This window comes from Macrobrachium rosenbergii, chromosome 31 (assembly GCF_040412425.1).
Source record: "Macrobrachium rosenbergii isolate ZJJX-2024 chromosome 31, ASM4041242v1, whole genome shotgun sequence".
Classification (NCBI taxonomy): Eukaryota; Metazoa; Arthropoda; class Malacostraca; order Decapoda; family Palaemonidae; genus Macrobrachium; species Macrobrachium rosenbergii.
The window spans coordinates 19322884-19335429 of NC_089771.1; the positions used below are offsets into that span (position 1 = coordinate 19322884).

At 38.9% G+C, this 12546-nt stretch overlaps 1 protein-coding gene across 18 annotated transcripts in view; it reads left to right on the top strand.

Moving 5' to 3' along the window:
• The first annotated feature begins 4579 nt into the window (after nucleotides 1-4579).
• Nucleotides 4580-12546, top strand: part of Stim (stromal interaction molecule) — a 240478-nt gene continuing 232511 nt past the window's right edge. For 12 of the 18 annotated variants that reach the window (XM_067132346.1, XM_067132355.1, XM_067132361.1 and 9 more), the window contains exon 1: nucleotides 4596-4891. In XM_067132346.1, the coding sequence (XP_066988447.1) occupies nucleotides 4741-4891 (151 nt within the window). In that variant the 5' untranslated portion in view covers nucleotides 4596-4740. Of the gene's footprint in view, nucleotides 4892-12546 lie in introns of all 18 variants that reach the window. The other 6 variants (XM_067132359.1, XM_067132362.1, XM_067132360.1 and 3 more) reach the window with 3 other exon arrangements.

The following is a 12546-nucleotide window of genomic DNA, read 5'->3' on the forward strand; positions in this document are numbered from 1 at the left end:
CAGGAATGTACTGTGTTCCCAAGGCTAGCATTCTTGGCCCATCATCAAATGTGCCTACTGCAAGAAATTCCTGTTAGACACTGGTGCCTTCAAGTTAATCCTTCCCACATCAACAGAAGACAAACTCAGTCCCCCCTGACAGCAACCACCACCTAATGGCCACATACCACCACATGGCCACCAAACCCTCACCCTCCACCAACTAGGGAAGACACAGTAGATGGAGTTCATCTTTGCTGATGTCCAAATGCCCTTTCTTGCGACCAACTTCCTCAGACATTTTGACCTGCTGACAGATGTTGCTCACTGCCACCTTTTGGACATGTCTCACCCTAGACAACACCACTCACCACCAGCACCAGACAGTTGTCTGATGGGTCCAACAGGCCTCCACACTCTCCTGCAGGAATTCTTAGATGTCTTCAGGCAAGAACTCAAACAGACTTCTGGAATCCCAGCAAAGCCCAGCATACACCACATGAAAATAACAGGCCCCGCTATGTGCAAAGTTCCACCATCTGCCCCAGGAAAAGCACCACTGCAAAGAAACCCTTCAAGGAAAAGGAATATTAAGGCCTTCACAATTAGTCCTCCAGCTCATGGGGCTCCCCACTCCATACGGTGGAGAAAACAGACAAATCATGGTGCTCCTGCAGAGGCTACAGGCAACTCAATCTAAAACAAAGGCCAACGACTACTCACTCCCCAACATGGCAGACATCACTGCTATTGGGACAAGAGAATCATCTCTAATTTATACTTGATGAAGGGGTACTGCCAAGTCCTGTCAACCAAGATGACATCCACAAAACAGCAATGATCACACCTTTCTTGACCTACACCAACCACTCTACCCTCGGCCTCTGTAACTCAGGGTTCCTGTTCGAGAGGTTGATAGACAACATTCTCAGTGACCTCCATCTTCTGCATCTGCTATTTCAATCGAAGCCCCATCTTCTCCAGGAATCTAAAATATCACCAGAATCACACCAGAGCCATCCATTCCCTACTCTGTTATAACAGATTGATAGTCCATCCTGACAAATATGTCATCAGGGCCTCCACCATCAAATTTATGGGTCAGCAAAGTGTTTATTCCTCCCTCTCCAAGGTATCAACTTCAGGAAATGTAACTCAAACTACCATAAAAGGCCTCCAGGACTTCATGGGAATGGTAAACTACTACCACCAAAACATCATACAAATCATAGTCTTCTTTATGATCTCATGAGCAGAAATATCATTACTCTAACCTGGGACCCTGCCCAAAAAGACTTCATTAAGACCACCAAGGATGCTCTTGGAAACTGCCACCACTCTGGCATTCCCAACCCATGGGCCAAACTCATGTTAATGGCGGATGTCAGCAACATCTCCAAATGGCCCTAATAGAGCATACAGTCAATGGGAAGTTCCAGCCCCGTGAAGAAAACTGAACCCAGACAAGAGGAAGTACAGCACTTTAAGTGCCTACTGTAGGGGACACCTTTTACCCTCCCAACACACTATCAACCACTCAATCACACACACACCCTTACCAAATACCAAGATGCATTTTCCACCAGCCAATAATGCCAGTCTTGGCTATCACCAAATTCCAGTGGCAACCACAATCACTTTGGAATTCCTCAGTCCACATCCAAACTTATGCTGACTGTGGACATCAGCATCATCTCCATGGGCACCATGATAAAACAAACAAGTTACTGGGAAGCCCCACGCCCTTTGCCTCTTCAATAGAAAACTAAACCAACTAAGAGGAAGTGCAGCACTTTCAACGGGGAACTTCTTGCTGTATACCTAAGCACTTGACACTTTGGAACATGCTAAAGGGCACTTTTTATACCATCTTGTTGGACTACCAAACACTTGCACATACCCTGGCCAAAAAATTGGACATTTAGCCTGGCAATAATGTGAGCTCTGCATCACTATATTTAGGTGCACCATACTGCTTATTCCTAGTAGGTACAACCCAGTGGCAGACACTATCCAGAGTAGAAATAAACTCAGTCCATTTGGTGATGACATATGACAAGCTCACCAATGCCCAACTTCCAGACCCATAAACCAGATAGGCCAAAAACCAGAGCCTGTGCACTTCCATAAGAAATCTACGATGGGAACGCATCCCCTTTGGGAACACTGAACGGGATATCCTCTACAACACCAGAATCAGCTGTCCTTGTCCCCCCTTGTGCCAGTTGCTCTTTTGAGGAAGGTACTCAAACTTATGCAAAGATTTTCCCATCCCTCTGGGTGGACAATAGGCAAATGGGTAATACAAAATTCATTTGGCAAGGCGCCAAAAGGGATCTGAAAACGTATGTAAGCAATGCTTTAAGTGCCAAACAAGGAAAATAGCCTGCTTCACAGAATCCGAGGTCAGCAGAAATCCACAACCCTGATGTTATGGCAGCCACCTCCATGTTGACATAATGGACCTCCTAACCTCATCTAATGGCTCCAGAAGTCCAGATGCATCATGACTATGGAACGCTCTACGCAATAGTAAGAAGTAATGCAAGTGTTGGAAGCTCCCAAAGTGGCTGGGATGTACCTGATGACATAACCTCCAATTTAATGCCAACCTTATCACCAGATGTAGCAGCCCAGACTGCCAAACTGGTATTCAGAAAACGCCCTGTGTTCCAGGTAAGTTCTGTCCCCTCGAAGCTGACTATAAATCATTCGTAATGAACTCATAGTAATGTATAATCCTCTGTAAAAACATGCGCAAAGTTAACCCACTGTCACTTGTTTTACCTGTCACTAGTTTTCTGTCCACTTGTCCTGTCAGTTGCAAGCCGTCAGTTTTCGGTGTGCATGTCTGGTGAAAGCAAGTCAATCTCTTATAATAAAGGCAGTTTCACTCCAGTTTCTTGTTTGTCTCTTTCTTTTGCTACTTTTCATCTCCGGAAAAGAGTGAATGCAAATGCAAATACAGAAATGGACAAACAAGAAGAATGAAATGAAGGTAAACAAACTATCAGACTCAGAGGTTAATTTTTAAAAATAATGTATGTTAGAAAAGCAAACCAGAAAGAGTTCAGCCAATCCTTAGCTGAAAGGTAAAATTATAGAAAACTTATACCACTGATCTTTACCTTGGAGGAAAAATATATTTCCTCCAAGATCGTGACACGTTTTAGCAGTCTTCTAATAAAAAAAAGTTCTTCATGCATCCCTTCTCCAATAGTAATTTAGTTTCCGTAAAGTATGAAGCAATGTTCCAGGTATAGGATTCTAATATAGTAAGTCGTGTTTTCGATTAAATTGTATAGAAAGGAAAACAATGGAATGTTAAAAAGGCATTGAACACACGAGGGATATGGAGTGGTAAGATGGTTCTTGAGGCGGCACGTTCCCTCACAGAAGAGCACATGTTGCTGAGTGGCGCAATCTAACATTTAATTTTAGATCCGTATTTTTGTAACTGCTGCAAAATAGCTAAATAATATATGTAAAAAGGAAGAGAAAATATCATCAAGTACACGCTTTTATATGCACTGCATATAGAAGTGTTTGTATTTATAAGAATTTGTTCAAAACATTATGTATATGGCGAACGCCTTCACAACGTAACAAGTTTCTCAAGGGACTGAGCCAGTGCTGTGAGGTACAGGGAAAGTTCCCTGTTTTAGGGAAATTCGAGTGGCTACAGGGAAACAGGGAAGAAAATTTAAAATACGCCAAAATTTCCGAAAATTCCCCAGTACTAGTTATTAATATCCCTTTCTAAATGAGAGAGAGAGAGAGAGAGAGAGAGAGAGAGAGAGAGAGAGAGAGAGAGAGAGAGAAAGCTCTGAGGATATTTATGATAAAACCATTTCGTTCTCGCCGAGCTGTACGGTTTTTGTATTTGCTATTATATTCATTACAGGTAATGACTTACCATTGTGACTTGTTGGAATTCTATGAAATATTATTACCCTTATGTCACAAGTGCGGTTGTTGAACGAGCCTTTCCTCGAGTAAATCTCATGAAAACCAAAGCGTGATTCTTTGAGAACAGAAATACTAAATAGTATACTTTAGGAAAAAAATCAACTTCACACAGCTCTGAAATAACACAGTCCCACTTGGACTTAACGACAGAAGAAATTTGCATAAAGAATACTGAGCTTTGTATTGTAAGGTATGCAAAGAACGAGAATGAATTTCTCTATCGAAACATTGGGTATATATCATGACCTGTTCCGCCTTCAGTGTTCCAAAACATCTCCAAGACGACTGGTACTGAAGCATTATACACACACTGTACAGAGAGAGAGAGAGAGAGACCTTAGTTTAATTCGTCATGAGATGGCTATACAGTACATACGTAATTGCATGCATACACACACACACACACACACACACACATATATATATATATATATATATATATATATATATATATATATATATATATATATATATATATATATATATATATATATATATATATATATATATATATATATATATATATATATATATAATATATATTAAATATCCATATAAAATATCGACAGGGAAATTTAGGGTCAAGCAGGGAAAGATTGGAGGTGAATTTAGGGAACTCTGGCAGCCCGACCTGACAGGCTGACAGCAAAAGTGACTCAGTTGTATATGAACTGAGGGACGAAGAACGTCCGCAACTTTCTCCCGTTCGGAATTAACGCAATCTCGCTCTTTTTCCCCGATTTGCTCATTTGAATCGATTATGAGAGTGCTGTGAATCGAAATTGAATAGCTATGAAGCCTTTCATGAGAAAATACCCTAGCGGGAGTTCAATTATCGTTCTGTTTTGTGTGGTTGGACTGGTTTTCGGTGTTGTACCATCAGTAGCACATAATCCTCCTGGCCAGCATTTTACTACAGTAGGGAAATACGATAGCGAAAAAGGTAGGTGGAAAGTCTGTTCTAAAATTTGGGACAATTTTGCGGCCTAATAAGCCCTTTGACCTGCTGCGGCCACGTTCGCATGGCTCTGCATGGGATGCCAGGCACTCTTCGCGAGAGGAGAGGAACCCTTGCCCAGGATTATTCTGGAAAAGGATGTTGCCAAGGGAAAGAGATAATAAGCTTTCTTAAATATTAGCAAATTCTCCTTCCTTTTTCTGATCTCATAATGTATAGCAATAATGTGATTAGTCAGAGTAGACCTATAGTTTTCGAAATTGACGTAGGCCTAGGCTTGGGGAAAGCAAGGTCAAGACTTGTTAGAACACTCGTCTCGTCTTTATGTTATAGACAGCTTTGCCTCGTGTTTTAAATGTAGCCCCTAAGCCCATATATAGATGTACGGTTGACTAACCAATACCAGATACAAACCCCCTAGTATTTGTTTGCTCCCTACGGTGTGTAGGCTTAGGTAATCGGCAAAACACGAATGTAACAACTTGGCTAAGATGAATTTAGCTTAAACCCTCAGCCTCTCATTAACGTAGTGTGAATGTCACGCTAATAATGTTTGTTTGTAGTAATTTTGTAGACCAATGAATATCCATAGACATCATTTGTGCCACGTAGGCCTAGTTGAGCAATGATTTATAGCCAAAGTATATAATTGAAGATTTGGAAACGGTAAAAGATATGGCGTTAGCAAGTAATCTGTACCTCTAGGTCTTGTAAATGGCTTCGAAAGGAGTATCTAACCCAGTACTAGCTTTAACTTTTTAATATTATCGGGGATGTAATTTTGAAGGTTATATTGCTAATCAGACACGTACGTGTACCCATAATTAAATCCTGTCCTCAATTTTATAGCCTAGGCTAATTACAGCAAAGAGCATCCATATCTGTACATGGATACATGTGGTTCTTATGTATAATCACAAAAATCCCAAGAAGGGAAGGGAAATGATGGGACAAAATTTGTGAGTACAGTGATAGGCTACATCCTAACCTAACCTAACATAGGGTACAGCATCCTCTTGGGACATAGGCTACCCAGAGTTGATGTATGGGTGGGCCATTCTTTTATTTTATTGTTTTCCTATGATTTTGAAGTTCTGGAGCCTTTGTTAATCTTGATTGACTGTAATCAGTGATAACTGAATAGCATCTCCAGGACAACTTGATAAATCACTTCATTTTGTCTTCTGAACCTTCAACAGCTTGCAAGTCACTTTTCACATTATGTCCTTCAAAACTTCAAAATTTTATATTTCTTGAAGAAAAGGAGTTAACATTGTGAGGCAAAACATTTCTAATAAAACTTTGTTATACATTTCCCAAGTTTTGTCATAGGTTGAGTGAATATCCTCATGACATTTGGCCAATATTTCTTGTCAATTTAGTTGTTAATGTATGTGTTGCAAAGGTTGGGCAGCTAATGTGTGTGCCCCACAAATGAAAATAAACAACTTCATGCTGAATAAAACAGAAAATAAACTATTTCATGCTGAATAAAACAGAAACTAAAACCATTTATATTGAATAAAAACATTTATTTTTGTCCTATAATTGCTAGCAATCACTGAAGATAAAAGAGATTATTTAACAATGAGTAAGTTTTGGACTGAGCCTCAACAACTGTATGTTTTGGTTCCTATTGACCATTGTATACAATCACTCGTTATTGTATCGCATATAAATTCTTTAAAAAAAATAGCTTGCTTCACATATCACATCAAGATACCTGAACATCCAGACTGCCACCAAATTCCAGTGGTATGATCAGCAGCATTAGCAATGCCTTTCTGTAAATATCTTATGCTTGCCTAGGGTGAAAGAGTTGAGTTATTCCAGTATCTAAATCTTACATCAAGAATACCCATGCTGGTTAGGGTACTGTATTATTATGAAGATATGCATGAGCTGTAGTATGTTGGTGCATATCAGGTGCATTAAAACATTATTGGTCAAGAGTCTTTTGATGTCACACCATTCATGAGATGCTGATATGAACTTTTTTTATTTAAGTAATGGTTGCTCTCGACAATGTAGGGTAGTTTTTTCTTTCCAGTTTTGGTCTAGTAAGGTAAATTTAATTGCTCAACCCAGTGAACTTTATATTAAAGAAAAGAATTTAAGTTCAGAGTGATTAATAACATAATTCATTAATAAGAAAAACTGGGTATACTTGTAGAATAGTGGCATCTGTAGAATTTGATTCATGGGAAATCATCAAAATTCAAATAGCCTATGGAGTGCATGGTCTTTGGATGCCACAGAACATAATTTTTAATTATTGTGGGGCCAGGTTATGATAAACCCCAAAAAAGAATTTAAAATAAAATTTTGATTCAGATGAACTGGCAGTAAATTGTCAAATTAATGTTCATTGAAACCCTGTAACTTGTTTTATTTTTTTCATATCAGCTCATTGACAGGTGTTATATTTCGATACTCTCAATTAGATTGGCCATCAGTAGGTCTGTTACTTTTATCATCATAACTTTGAAATTGTTGAAGGGTTTCTGTTAGAACATGGTACACAGTAAATCGTCATGTATAGATGTACATGGAAGGAGATTATTCATCAGTGTTTCTGTAATAATTCCCTTGTTATCGTAACTCCAGCACTGAAGGGTGGACCATCATAGATAACATGTCCTTGAAGAGAGGTATTCTGTCAGTCTCTCCATCAGGTTGTCTTTAACACACCTTGTCATTGTTATTCCTCCTTGGTAATGAAAAGACTTAGCCAAACTAATGCATAGATGGCTATAGCTGGAAGCTGGCCCATTAGTTTTTAGGTGCAAGTATATACTTGCCTTGTCACTACTTGTAACCTATGGCTATGAGAGTTTGTATACATGGTTGAAGGGATTTTAGTTGAACAGTACGCAGGTAGGACATCAAACATAGTGTCCAGGAAGGGAGTTTATCCATCAGTTTGTCTTGTTTGGCTACCTCGTCATTGCAGCTCCTAACCTTGTTATAATAGATCTTATGTGTTTGAAGGGATTTTAGTCAAACTCGGTACAAAGGTAGGCCATAATGCGTAATTACAGGAAGGGAGCTTGTTTATCAGTATGTCTTGCATATTTTCCTTGTCATCACAGCTCACAGTTTAGGGGACTGATTTCTAACTTACGTTAGGATGTTATCAAAATTTGAAATGTTTTCAGATTAAATAGGTTTCTTGAACGTAACTTCAACATTTGCTGTAACTTGTGAATTTTACCATAGATAAGTAATTCATATTGGACTTGCAAATTTTTCTAATGAAGCCCTGTCAGATGGTACCAAGGTTAGTTGGATTTCTGGTGGACTTTTGGCATTTAAAACAGCTATATCTGTATATCTGTGTCTCTGCCATCTACTCTAGGAAATTATTAAAGTTATACTGGCAAAAACTATAATGGTGTCTTAGAATCACTATCAGTCGCAGGTTATAGAGGCTGGCTGAGGGACGCAAGTGACTTTAAGGTGTTTCTGTAATACTGCACTGTACTGCTACGTACAGAATGCTTGTCATTTGAGGATTTATTTAATATGTTGAATTAAATTTGTTTAGTTCTGAAATTATTTTTACTACATTACAGTGTATGTGTGTATATGTGTGTGTGCTTGTGTGGTAGCAAAGATGTCTTATTAACTTATATTTCTTCATTGTATTTCATTCCTACATTTCCCTTGACTTCTGTCAATAATCGATAATGTCTCAATCAGCCAGCCGTCTGTGCCTCACCCAACGGAGCAAAAATCGCCATGCACATACCGGGTACACGAGATGAAAGACGGGGGTAGGAGGTGATCTGTCTGAGCAGTGTTACTTTATGATGGCTGCGCCAGGCTGTGTAAGACCACAGATCCCGCAGGAGAGAGACGTAATGTAGATGCTTGTCATTTTAAACCGACGTTTTCATTTTACTGTTTAACATACTGAAGAACAGTATCTTAAACTGTACTTTAGGTGCATAGTGAGCGGGAACTAGTGTTTTTCTCTCTCTCTCTCTCTCTCTCTCTCTCTCTCTCTCTCTCTCTCATTTTGTTTCTGTCCTTCATTGGCGTGAAGCACGGATTTGAACCACTTAGCATACCTTGCCCTTCGTTTTTCCTGACTCATGAAACATGTTGGTATTATTCATCCCACTTCGATCTTTATTCCCTTCTTAGTGTGTTTATGTGTACGTGCGTATGTGTAGGAGAATGGCTAAGAAATTACAAGTAGTCACAATACTTAATCAGTACTTTGATAAGTATTAACAAATATTAAACCCTGTCGGTACAGAGTCCCCATGATCATCCAAGGGGTTAGGGACATGAGGTTATAACAGTCTTGTTTCACAATCCTTGCCGATAAACGGAGCGATAACACCCAGAAGTTACTGTAATTGTTATAGATAATAACAATTACAGTACAGATAATGAATTTTGGTTGTGGTAACTGTATGAAATTCTTGACTGAAGCTGCTGGTGCATTTCTTTATTTTGTTACCAGCTCGACAGGCCTATGTAAGGAGGTCTTATAGTTTCCTGTATTTGTGCACACGGATTATTGATCCGTTTCCACAAGAATCTTTTGTCTGTCAGTTGGTCCGAGCAGTAAATTTTGTACCTAGTAGTTAGTTGATTGTGGTTGATTGCAGCCATGGTGGAATAGGGCAAAAGGCTAGCAACCTAATCCTAAAATTTGCTGAGTTGAAGGTTAAGACCCAGGATATATATATATATATATATATATATATATATATATATATATATATATATATATACAGTATATATGTATATATATATATGTATGTATAAATATATATACTATAATAAGTGTTTTGGGTTTGTATGTAAGGCTACGTTTCTTATGGGAACTCTTTCCTATATAGAAACTTGAAGCCTGAGCCTAAACAACTTATTTCCATAGTATGCACAGAAAACAAATATTTTAACGTAGAAACACGCTCACTTTTTTTTTTTAACAAATATGTTTCTGACGATATCGAGCCAGTTACGAAGAAATACGATACATCGAGTATTGCCAGTCTTTCCTTAATAATGATGTGTGAGACAAGTAGTAGTTAACAGAAAAGCAGTATCATACCGTTATGAATCTCTCTCTCTCTCTCTCCGAGCACACGCGCGCATTAATAAATAGATAACAAAAGAAACTAACGTGCATTAGCATAGACACGAGAGAGAGAGAGAGAGAGAGAATAAGGGAGTCAGAGAGAGAGAAAAAGAGAGAATAAGGGAGTCAGAGAGAGAGAAAAAGAGTGAGAGAGAGAGCTGTGAGGTATTCATTGCCGTCTCGGATGTCATCTCCCTTTATTTGTTCTTTCGCAAGTCGTGACGTAGGCTACACCGTGACGGGAGGTAGCGCACTTCATGTTAGGTTTACCTCGGTAATAACCTCACTGTAGGAATTACTAAAGGTTCTTTGCAGCGTCCCTTCGGCCCCTAGCTGCAACCCCTTTTATTCCTTTTACTGTATCCCCGGTCATATTATCTTTCTTCAATCTTGCTATCCATCCTCTCCTAACAATTATTTCTTGATGATGCAATTATTTCATAGTTGCGAGGTTTTCCCCCCTGTTGCACCTTTCAAGCCTACCTACTCTCCATTTCTTTTCCATCCCTGCATGACCTGATAGGTCCTAGTGCTTGGCCTTAGGCCTAAACTCTATATTCCGTGCTATTCCATTCCAAGGTATATTTACTTTTAAGAGGATATACACAAAACGTTTTTCTCTGTAACTCTTACGGTACTTCTCAAGTTCTTTGTAATAACTGTGTACGGTTTATGAAGCCTAGAGAGGTAATTATTTGTTCAGCAGTTTTGTTGGTATCCCTTGAGTATTTAAGTTGAATGCTTAATTATTCTGAAGTAACCAATAAATAATATCTCATTGTACTTGAAGGGTGTTAAGTAACTATTTACCACTGAGTAGCAATTGGAGATCGAACCCAAGGCTTTGCAAATGAAAGCCCAGTGCTCTATCACTGAGACATGCTGTAGTAATTTGAATTAATTTATCAATATATTAAACCTTCCGCTGTTTCATAAACAACTAGTCAAAGTCTCTTGCATAAGAAAGAAGGTAGTGGGCCTTTGTGAATTCTCTCCACAAATGTCTGACGGAAGGCCTTACTTGGTAGCAACATCGTAGAAATTCATGGGCATTTTAGAAACGTGTCGAAGCCTTAGAGTCCATGAGTATCCTGTTTAGCTTACCGTCTTTGCTAAGTTAGTGGACAATATGGGTAACCTTTAGTAATAGCATGCCAATTACCATAACGATGCTTAAGTTACTTTATATTTCTGTTGATGTTTATTTAAATCTGGGAAATTTTTAAGAAATATGGACGGATTCTAAAGCTGTGGAAGGTGTTACAAATATGGGTATTTGACCATTTTATGGATTAAATTACGTTTCCAAAATTGGGGAAGGATTTTTAAACCGTAGGAGTGAAGTTGTGCGTAAATAGCAATTTTGCACACCGGAAGTGATTTCCAGGGTGCAGTAGTCACGTTTGGAATATGAGGGTTATTTGTAAGGCTGCCGGAATTGCCTTGGGTTTGTTTGTACACTGTTTGAAAATGCAGACATTACTTCAGGATCTTATGAAAAAGTTTGAAAGGGTGTGGAGGGTGGCTTTGAATATTCAAGTCATTTTAGGATTGGCTGTTGTCTTAAGGCATTTTCAGCTTACTTAAGTACCTCTTGACTCGGTAGAAGTCATTCTAAAGATACAAAACCTTCTTTTAGGTTAAGAACAGGAGGCGAGTTGTTGTTAAGTTGCAGAAATTACCACAGAACACTGTGGAGTAGCTTTAAAGTGATGGAATATTTGTTTGCATTTTTAAGTTGCCGAATTTGCCAAAGAACTTTGAGAGTACGTAAAGCTATGGACGTTTCTTGGAGCCATCTGGGAGAGTCACCATCTTTAAACAATCTCTCTCTCTCTCTCTCTCTCTCTCTCTCCGCAGAACAACTCCATGAAGCCAACAGGTTGGTGAAAGAGAAAGTGACGCTGTTTCCTGAACAATTTATGCAGATGAACTCTTGTTCACAGTCTCTCTCTCTCTCTCTCTCTCTCTCTCTCTCTCTCTCTGCGAACAAGATTTGACTACGGGAAGTTCTTTCTCATCTAAAGAGAATTTTCATTGCTCTTGGTAAGAATTTATTTATATATATATATATATATATATATATTATATATATATATATATATATATATATATATATATCATCGTTTCCAATGTCGTGTAATGCAAGATGCCTGTGTGAAATTCCGCCCTTACGTCTTCGTTATGCTTTATCTTTCACCAATCCCCACGGATCCTCGCCTCCCTGCTCATAGTTCTCACCCAAGTAGGGCAGAAGCGCAGCTGACATTAAAATGCACTGGTCTCCCGGGGTTTGTACGAAGGACAAGTCCAAACCTCCTTTGTCTCCCTTTCTTCAAAATATCCTCGGAATATGGAACTACTGTAATTTCCCCTATGAAATCATTTCTTAACTGTCGCTGGCCGTCTGACTCCTAATATTTTACATGACGCTTTGTTCTCAGATGAAGGTTCAATATATCTCATGGGAGTTACCATAATGTATAGCCTAATCGGCAGTCTCATCTGTGTGGAAGTTTGCCCGTGGAGTTTCTGAAATCAT